The following is an 11,592-nucleotide window of genomic DNA, read 5'->3' on the forward strand; positions in this document are numbered from 1 at the left end:
GATTACATTATATAGAGAAGGACGACTGACATTCAAAGTGGACTAAAATCTAGTCAGCGGCGGCTCTTCCTCTAAGGCGCAGGAGCATCCCCCCACAAAAAAATAAAATGAAAATAACATAACGTTATTATAATTTTATTTTTACAGTACTTGCCCAGTTTTTTTTAAGGGGCTGGGCTGTCAGCCAGCAGGGGGATGAGTTGTATGTGCACTTAAGTGTGCATAGCAATTTGGATAGCTGTCTCGGTCAGCCAAACCATCATGCACACTTTGCATGTTCTCAACCCAGGCTGCATTACTGCCTGGGTGTATAACATGCCCAGGCTTCTTTCCACTCCCTCTCTGAGCGCCGAACCATGGTGCTCAGATTAATCACGATGCTGCTATCAGCAGAGTCGTGATTGGCTGGGACAGAGTGGAAGCCTGAGTGCTTCCTGTTGCAGCAGCATCCTCTACGGAAGAACAACAGAGGAGAGGCGCCGGCCAGGTAAGTGCAGTTTTCTTTCTTTTTTTTAACCACCCGATGCTCACTACCCAGGGGCGGCTCCTCCACATGGGCGTCGGAGCGTCGCCCCACTGCTTTCTCGCAGCGCGAGAAGCAGAAACGTAAAATGGTATACGAGAAAGCAGAAGAAGGGAATTCATGGTTGGGGGCGGGTGGGTGGGCAGGTCGTAAGGAGTGGCTAGCCCAATGTTATGGGCGTTGACTGTTTGGTCGGCCTCAGAGCGGCCTGCTTCTGCTTCCTGTGAACAGAGAGAGAACAGGAGACACAATGAGGGAGTCCGGGACCGGAGGCGACAGTAAGTTTAAAGAATGTTTTTATAAAGTAAATTAACCCCCCCTCCCTGCGCGACTTATCACCCCACCCGTGAGTCATGCTGGCCATGACTGCCACCACCATGGCCCCATAACAGCCGCCACTGCTAGCCATGTTGCAAGAGCTGTCAAGGCTCTGGAAACAAAAGGAACCCAGGTCTACAATAATGATCCGCTACCACCAAGAACCTGGCATCCCCTGCATGTGATTTAGCAAATGTAGTGCACAAAATAAGGCCTCTGTATGGTATATACCAAAGAAATTGGATATGTTTTGTTAACAGAGATGTATAGGGCTGTATTGTCGTTTCTATGGCCTTGCAGCCCTGTTGGATTGGGAACATTCATTCCCAGGTCTCGAGGGTTTCCGCATGTTTTTTCTTTGCGTAGGCTCATCAGTTGTGTGTTTGCGGTCCATTTCATATACATGTCTAGTTGCTGTGTGGTTTGGTGTATAGTCAGGGATGTTCACTAATTTATGTACATGCAATCTGAACATATTGGTATGTGCACTGCCTGACTTTAGGTATGTGTACGAGGTATACTATAGGCACACACATATACACGTACACATGCATACTCAAATCCATGCATATCAAATATGCATATGTAGCTAAGCATTTTAAAAGCAACACAAGTATCTACATAGCCAAATGAATAAAACACCTCTATACGTGCACATGCATACTTAAAGTGGTGGGTGAAATTCATGTATTTTGCTTTTGCATAATTATCAAAATTATGGAAAGTTATGCAAAATTCAAATTGGTCGTTTTGCGCTTTATTTTATCTTGAAATGCATTTTTGTTTCAATTTATGGCATGAGGATGCATTTAAACAGAAGCACCCCAAACAGCCGCTCATTTTCTTTTGTTCCCATTCATTCACTGTAAATTGTTACAATTAATTGCGTGTTCGCTGTACATTTCTACTACAAATGGTGCATAATTACCTAAAGTGGTGTAAAGGCATAATTTCGGGGATTTTGTTTAAGTAGCGTAATTCGACTAGGCCTAATATTTATGCTTTAATAATAAAGTAAATTTGTAAATTTTGGGAATATATAATGTGGAGATCCATTGGGTCCCAATTTGTACCCTTTGTGTGAAACCGAGCACACTAATCGGAGGAGCCTCTGAGTAGCTGGCTCTTTCAACAAAATTAAATATTCAAATTATTTTCTTGAATAATGCAAAGACCCAGAAGCTCTCCCATTTATTAGGCTGGTTTTCAGGCAAACAGTGGAAAAGCAAAGCAGACCAGATTGCCAACCCCAAATACGTTCCCCTACAGATGCTTACAACCTGTTCGGCCCTGATGCTGAGCCACCTATTATTCCACTAGAGTCGAAACATCAACTAATATCAAGTAGAAAAATCATTCCTTTGCTGTATTGTGTCAAAAATACATTAGCGTCCCGCACATACATAAAACCCTCATTGCCTCTAGTTATCACATGGTGTGGAATTTTAGACAACTATCTACTTGTTCAAGGGATAGGATGCTTCTGAAATCTAATTATCCTATAAAAAATCCAAGTGTGCCTTTTTGTGCCATGCAAAGAGGTGCAAATTATGGATTCATTTTCATAATGCAAAAGCTATGACAATTACCTCTCTAGGGCTCATATTAAATCAATGTTTATAGTCTTAGCAAGACTTTCATTTAGCCACCTTCCTGCAAATGTACATCTAGGGTGTAAGGTCGCAGTAAAATGTAGTTCCAGGGCTGGAATGCCCTTTGAGACCGTAGGCACCCACAAACCTATATGTTTATGAGTATCCACCAACTGCTCTCCAATCTATTCCAACACTGAAAAAGATTAAAAAATGTACTCCTCATAAAGGTAGAAGTAAAAGACTTTCGATGATGGAAAAAATGGGTATCGGGAAAGTGAATTTGTAATTGCTCGGCAGATTTTCACATGAGCAAATATACGGACATGTTGCCCACAACAAAATGGAAATTATCAAAAGTATGCTAGGAGTATAGTTTGTAGTTTTATTCTTGTGAACTTCTGTAAGCTGAAACCCTTCCCTAATGCAAGAACATGTAACTGCGGGTGAACCCGTGTGACTATCTTTAAGAATTGGGCCCCTTTTTAGGTCTTGACTATTCTATCCCGTTAGGGATTGAATAGGCGAGATTATAGTAAGCAGTCCGAAAAGTCTACTTAGCCTGCGGATCGTGTACAGTTCATGTGAGGCAGGCGTGTGAGGCAGGTGCGTGCACATCAAACACCATCGGCCTCAGCATCAGACTTCAAAGGAAGCCGCTCGCATACCACCATTTGTCTGAGCCTCGGCATCAGACTTCAAAGGAATCTGCTCCCAAGCTGCTCCCCCGCCCCCCCATCAGACTTCAAAGGAATGTGCTCCCGCTCGTCCGCCCCACCCCCCGCCACAACAATGCCAAGAGCTTGGGTTTTTTTTGCATCCATTTCGTGGGGAATCTGTGTTTTGTTCGGCTTTCTCTGCACCTTTCTCATTTTTTTTCTGGACGAAAGTGAAAGCTTACCGTGTTTGTTTACAGTAGCCTTGCTCCTCAAATGCTGTTGCTGTGTTGCCATCTCTCTAGGGACACTCCGCTTGAAAAGATTCGACTTGCTAGCTTCAATGCTACATCCGCTATGCTTTGCCTCTAGACACGTTGATCCCTCGCAGACTGTGCTGACTCTGCCCCTCCTGATTCTGAAACTGACCAACGCAGTCACCACGCAGTCTCTTCTCTCTGTCTTATGATGTCTGCCCTGCCACCATTTACTTCAGAACCTCACCCTCACACCTCCTCACCCTCACATAAACTCACACCCCTCACCCTCACACACCCTGACTCCCCCTCACACCCTCACCCACCCTCACACACCCTCACTCACCCCCTCACCCTCACACCCTCACCCCCTCACAACCCTCTCACCCTCACTCACCCTCACCCCCTCACACCCCCACCCCCTCACACCCCACAACCTCACACCCCCTCACCCTCACACCCTCACCCCCTCACAACCCTCTCACCCTCACTCACCCTCACCCCCTCACACCCCCACCCCCTCACACCCCAAAACCTCACACCCCCTCACCCTCACACACCCTCACACACACCCTCACTCACCCTCTCACCCACCCTCACCACCCTCTCACCCTCACACACCCACCCTCTCACCCTTCCACACCCTTTCACCCTCACACACCATCTCACCCTCTCACCCTCACACACCCTCACCCTCACACACCCTCACCCTCACACACACTCACCCTCACTCACCCTCTCACCCTCACACACCCTCTCACCCTATTTCAGACCCTCACCCTCACACCTCCTCACCCTCACACACCCTCACACCCTCTCACCCTCACATACCCTCACACACCCTCACTCACCCACACTCACACTCACACCCTCACCCTGTCACACCCTCATTTACCCACACACCCTTACCCTTACACCCCCTCAGTCTCACACCCCTCACCCCCTCACACACCCCCTCAGCCTCACCCTCACACCCCTCACCCCCTCACACACCCCCTCCCTCTCACACCCCCTCACCCTCACACCCCTCACCCTCACACCCCTCACACACCCTCACCCTCACACACCCTCACTCACCCTCTCACCCTCACACACCCTCTCACCCTCACACACCCTCTCACCCTCACACACCCTCTCACCCTCACACCCCCTCTCACTCTCACACCCCCTCACCCTCACACCCCCTCACCCTTAACCTCACACCCCCTCACCTTCACCCTCACAAACCCTCACCCTCACTCACCCTCACACACCCTCTCATCCCCTCTCACCCTCAAACACCCTCTCACCCTCACACGCCCTCACCCTCACACCCCATCACCCTCACACCCCCTCACCCTCCCACCCCCCACACACTCACCATCACACACCCTCTCACCATCACACACCCTCTCACCATCACACACCCCCTCTTACCCTCACACCCCCTCTTACCCTCACACCCCCTCACCTTCACCCTTACACACCCTCACCCTCACTCACCCTCTCACCCTCACACACTCTCTCATCCCCTCTCACCCTCAAAAACCCTCTCACCCTCACACACCCTCTCACCCTCACACCCCCTCACCCTCACAACCCCTCACCCTCACCATCACACACCCTCTCACCCTCACACACCCTCACCCTCACACACACTCACCCTCACCCTCACACACACTCACCCTCACTCACCCTCTCACCCTCAAACACCCTCTCACCCTATTTCAGACCCTCACCCTCACACCTCCTCACCCTCACACACCCTCACACCCTCTCACCCTCACATACCCTCACACACCCTCACTCACCCACACTCACCCTCACACCCTCACCCTGTCACACCCTCATTTACCCACACACCCTTACACCCCCTCAGCCTCACCCTCACACCCCTCACCCCCTCACACACCCCCTCAGCCTCACCCTCACACCCCTCACCCCCTCACACACCCCCTCCCTCTCACACCCCCTCACCCTCACACCCCTCACCCTCACACCCCCTCACCCTCACACACCCTCACCCTCACTCACCCTCTCACCCTCACACACCCTCTAACCCTCACACACCCTCTCACCCTCACACACCCTCTCACCCTCACACACCCTCTCACCCTCACACCCCCTCTCACTCTCACACCCCCTCACCCTCACACCCCCTCACCCTTAACCTCACACCTCCTCACCTTCACCCTCACAAACCCTCACCCTCACTCACCCTCTCACCCTCACACACCCTCTAATCCCCTCTCACCCTCAAACACCCTCTCACCCTCACATGCCCTCACCCTCACACCCCATCACCCTCACACCCCCTCACCCTCCCACCCCCCACACACTCACCATCACACACCCTCTCACCATCACACCCCCTCTCACCATCACACACCCTCTCACCCTCACACCCCCTCTTACCCTCACACCCCCTCTTACCCTCACACCCCCTCACCTTCACCCTTACACACCCTCACCCTCACTCACCCTCTCACCCTCACACACCCTCTCATCCCCTCTCACCCTCAAAAACCCTCCCACCCTCACACACCCCCTCACCCTCACACCCCCTCACCCTCACACCCCCTCACCCTCACACACCCTCTCACCCTCACTCACCCCCCCACCCTCACACCCCCTCACTCTCACACCCCATCACCCTCACACCCCCTCACCCTCACCCCATCACCCTCACACCCCCTCACCCTCACCCCCATCACCCTCACCCCGTCGCCCTCACCCTCCCTCACCCTCACACCCCCTCACTCTCACCCCCTCACCCTCACACCCCCTCACCCTCACAACCCCACACCCTCCCCGTCACACCCCGTCACACCTCCTTACCCTCACACACCCCTCACCCTCACACCCTGGCACCCTGGCACCCTTCACCCTCACATACCACCTCACCCTCACACCCCCTCACCCTCACACACCCTCACACCCTCACACCACCTCACCCTCACACCCCCTCACCCTCACATCCCCTCACCCTCACACCCTCGCACACTCATTCTCACACACCCTCACCCTCACACACCCTTACACCCTCACACACCCTCACTCACCCTCTCACCCTCACCCACCCTCATACACCCTCACTCACCCTCACCCTCACACCCTCACCCTCACAACCCTCGCACCCTCACTAACCCTCTCACTCACCCTCACCCCCTCACACCCCCACACACCCTCACCCACCCTCACCCTCACCCTCACACACCTCACCCCCTCACCCACCTCCTCACTCTCACACCCCCTCACCCTCACACCCCATCGTCCTCACCCTCACACACCCTCAAACACCCTCACCCTCCCTTTCACCCTCACACACCCTCTCATCCTCACACCCCCTCACCCTCACACCCCCTCAACCTCACACACCCTCACCCTCACACACCCTCACCCTCACACACCCCCTCACTCACCCTCTCACCCTCACCCTCACACACCCTTTCACCCTCACACACCCTCTCATCCTCTCACCCTCACACACCCTCTCACCCACCCTCACACTCCCTCACCCGCACACCCCCTCACCCTCACAGACCCTCACACCCTCACACACCTCCTCACCCACACAACCCCTCACCCTAACACACTCTCACACCCCCCACACACCCTCACACCCCCTCACCCTCACGCCCTCACCCTCACACACACCCTCACACCCTCTCACTCTCACACCCCCTCACCCTCACCCTCATACCCCCTCACAAACCCGCACCCTCACACACCCTCACCATCACTCACCCACTCACCCTCACACACCCTCTCACCCTCACACACCCTCTCACCCTCACACCCCCTCACCATCACACCCCCTCACCCTCACACCCCCTCACCCTCACAACCCCCACACCCTCACCCTCACACACCCTCTCACCCTCACACCCTCTCACCCTCACACACCCGATCACCCTCACACACCCTCTCACCCTCATACCCCCTCACCCTCACACACCCTCACCCTCACACCCCCTCAAACACCCTCACCCTCACACACCCTCACCCTCACACACCCTCACACACCCTCACTCACCCTCACACCCCCTCACCCTCACACTCCCTCACACCCCCTCACACCCCCTCACCCTCATACCCCCTCACCCTCACACCCCCTCACCCCCTCACACACCCTCACTCACCCTCACACCCTCACCCTCACACACCCTCACAACCCCTCACCCTCACAACCCCTCACCCTCACATCCTCACACACCCTCACACACCGTCACCCTCACACCCCTCACCCTCACACACCCTCACCCTCACACACCCTCACACACCCTCACCCTCACACCCCCTCACCCTCACACACCCTCACCCTCACACACCCTCACCCTCACACCCCCTCACCCTCACTCACCCTCACACACCCTCACCCTCACACACCCTCACCCTCACACACCCTCACACCCCCTCACCCTCACACCCCCTCACCCTCACACACCCTCACCCTCACACCCCCTCACCCTCACTCACCCTCACCCTCACTCACCCTCACACACACACACCCTCACCAGCATAGCATAACAAAACAAAGCATAGCATACCATAACAAAAAAGCATAGGATAGCAAAACATAGCATAGCATAACAAAACAAAGCATAGGATAGCAAAACACAACAAAACATAGCATACATAACAAAACATAGCATAACAAAACAAAGCATAGCATAGCATAACATAACAAAGCATAGCAAAACAAAACATAGCATAGTATAACAAAACATAGCATAGTATAACAAAACATAGCATAGCATAACAAAACACAACAAAACATAGCAGAATAAAACATAGCATAACATGACAAAACATAGCATAACATAACATAAAACAAAGCATAGCATAACAAAACATAGCAAAACACAACAAAACATAGCATAGCATAACAAAACACTAAACATAGCATACATAACAAAACATAGCACTGCAAAGCGTAGCAAAACATAGCATAGCATAACAAAACACAACAAAACATAGCATAACAAACACAACAAAGCATAGCATAACAAAACAAAGCTTAGCATAGCATAACAAAACATAGCATAACAAAACATAGAATAGCATAACAAAACACAACAAAACAAAGCATAGGATAGCAAAACTAAACATAGCATAGCATAACAAAACAAAGCATAGGATAGAAAAACAAAACATAGCATAGCAATACAAAACATAGCATAACATAACAAATCATAGCATAACAAAACACAACAACACATAGCATAACAAAACATAGCAAAACACAACAAAACATAGCATAGCTTAACACAACACAACAAAACATAGCATAGCAAAACAAAACATATAATAGCATAGCAAAACATAGCATACCAAACACAACAAAACATAGCATGGCATAACAAAACCTAGCATAGCAAAACAAAGCATAGCATAGCATAATAAAACACAACAAAACATAGCATAGCATAACAAAGCATAGCATAACAAAACACAGCCTAGCATAGCATAACAATTCAAAGCATAGGATAGCAAAACATAGTATAGCATAACAAAACAAAACATAGGATAGCAAAAAATAACATAGCATAGCATACAGCATCAATCCGCACCACCACAGCATCACTCAGGGGCACCACAACATCACTATGCGTTACCACAGCATCACTGAACGCCACAGCATCACTCGTTCGCCATCACAACATCAATCTGTGCAACCATTCAACAACACCTGGTTCAAATATGTCCTCTCAATGTTTCAAGCTTTACTACAAATGTAACAAAAAGATGTTATTATTTCAATTCTGTTCTTGGATTTTCGTCACAATAAAATACACTGAACATAATCTTCACAAAAGGTATTTACAAAACTTTAAGCTATTGCCATTACAAATTACAATAACTTTTATTTAAGTATTAAATATTGAAAACAAATTAAAAGCCATTGTTATTTGTAATATCTATGCATGTAAGTCATGTAAATACAACACATATTGCATTACAAATGCTACAGGTGTCACGTTTGCGAAAGTTGTAACTATTGGCATTGTAAATGATAAAGCTATTAATTTAGCTCTTTTCAAAAACAAAACATAAATAAAAAAATTGTCATTTACAATACCAATAGCTCAAACTTTCCTAATGCGAGACCTATTGCATTGCAAATGCTTGTTCATGTTCATGTTGGCCATAATGTTGCCCACAATGTTTTCAGAATGATTTTCCATTATTAATCTTTTTTGTAACTATTGGCATGCATAAAACACGTTTTGCTAAATGATGCCTCAGAGAAATGGTATTTACAATTGCACTATAGATTAGCAAACGTTTTTTCCAAGTTGCACATTTTTTTAACGTTCATTTAATTTTGTAAGCAAACAATCATCAATCTTGCTTTTATGCTTTTGAATGTAGTTGCTATAATCAGGGGTAATCTGGGAGCATTATAAATAGCCCTGAATTGTGAAATTGTGCAAATATGGGTACACGTTTTTATACTAGAACCACAGTCGGTAATGTAAACTGAGCTCACAGCTCAGTACGCGTCCTTCGAGTGGTAGTTTTAAGAGCAAAGGCATTTGCTTTACTGAATCGTATATGCATGTTTGAACAATGGACATACATCTTACCTTAGTGACAGACACAGATCCATTCTGTGGTACTGTAAACTGGCATCCAATGGGTTTGTGCTGCAGAGGCTTGGGCCTTCTTGTCCAGTAAACAAAATAAACATGAAAACTTGTCTTTTACCCAAACAATATGTCGTAGGGTGCCTGGTGCTAGGAATCCCAGGACCTTGTTTGTAAGTGCATTGTTGTTTCACTTTGTCATTGCACCAGTGCTACCTTCACCTCTCACACATACTTATATAGTGGAGTTTGTAATTATGAAATATTATATGCAGAATGCAACAGTCTCTCCATTTGTTTCTGTAGCAAAATTCTCAGACTTTCCTTGTTTGTAATCACTTGAAATTTCAGAAAAATTACACAAAGTTACACAAAATGCTAAACCTACTTTTTTTTGCACTTTTTTAGTACAAACTGAAACTGTGTCCTCGCAAATAAGTTGATGCAAAGATCCACTTTGCACCAAAAAAAAAGAACAAAAACACGTGTGATTCGAAGGGCGAACAGGAGCAGCTTGTGTTCTTTCTGTTTGCATTGCACTGGTTTTCCTGCAATAGGATTTTTTTTCCCGAGCGACCCTAAATTATACCAAGTCTCACAATGGTGTCATTTTGTCTAAAAACTCTAATACAAAATGCCTGAAATGTCGTCAGCATAACTGAAATTTCACCTTTCAGCTGAAGCTCATTGTTTCCACATTGGTTGAACAAGAATCTAGAAGCATGATTAAAAATGTCTATAAACAAAAAAAACAGATTTTGGTTCCATTTGCAGGTTAACAACTGCATTGTGGACTTTGGGTCTATGTTTGAAGTGTCCTGTGCTGTTGTTTGCCAATGAGTGGTTCTGTATTGACATGTCTCTCTCTTTCCATGCAGGTGCGGGCCAGCGCCATTGCGCAGGATGCGGACCAGAACTACGACTACGCTAGCAACAGTGTCATCCTGCACTTGGATGTGGGCGACGAGGTGTGTATCAAGCTGGACGGGGGCAAAGTGCACGGCGGGAACACCAACAAGTACAGCACCTTCTCGGGGTTCATCATCTACCCAGACTGAGGTCCCCCACGGATGCCGACCGACCCCTGCCGCTGAAGTAGCACTATCACTAGTCACATGCCAAGCCCACCGTCTGTCTCCCAAGGACCTCAACACCTTCATCGTATATGGCTGAGTTCACCCTTGTTCTACCTGGGACTTTGATATAGACGCACTACATTCTGAGGTGCGGATGTATACATTCTGACGTGTGTCTATGTTTACAACTGAGTCAGTCCTCCACCCTACCAGTGACTGTGATATACACGTGTAGCGCCTCCCTCATACCCACTTGAGTCCAGCCTCCACTCCCCCGAGGCGCTGGCCTAACCTGTGAAGCACACGCCCTTTACAGTTCTGAGCCATTTCCAGCTTGAACCATGTTCTTCGATCTACGTGTGCTCTGGCACAGGCTGTATTGTTAATATCTACTACTCAGTCAACCTACCGCATCATACATGGGTAGCTACATATATATGTGCTGATGGGCAGGCACATGCAGTTTTGACATAATCTACTACTGTGCCAACCCACATGGTAAGGATTTCAACCTGCAAGTACTGACATGTGCATTATCTACCTTACTCAACTGAGCCAACCTAAATCATTCATGGACATCAATTTACACAAATGTATACCT

At 48.5% G+C, this 11,592-nt stretch overlaps 1 protein-coding gene across 1 annotated transcript in view; it reads left to right on the plus strand.

Moving 5' to 3' along the window:
- Positions 1 to 11,372, plus strand: part of C1QL4 (complement C1q like 4) — a 221,398-nt gene extending 210,026 nt beyond the window's left edge. The window contains exon 2 of the mRNA XM_078658398.1: positions 10,794 to 11,372. Coding sequence (XP_078514524.1) covers positions 10,794 to 10,973 — 180 coding nt within the window. The 3' untranslated portion in view covers positions 10,974 to 11,372. The remainder of the gene's footprint in view (positions 1 to 10,793) is intronic.
- Positions 11,373 to 11,592: the final 220 nt, after the last annotated feature.

This window comes from Lissotriton helveticus, chromosome 1_1 (assembly GCF_964261635.1).
Source record: "Lissotriton helveticus chromosome 1_1, aLisHel1.1, whole genome shotgun sequence".
NCBI classification, from domain to species: Eukaryota; Metazoa; Chordata; class Amphibia; order Caudata; family Salamandridae; genus Lissotriton; species Lissotriton helveticus.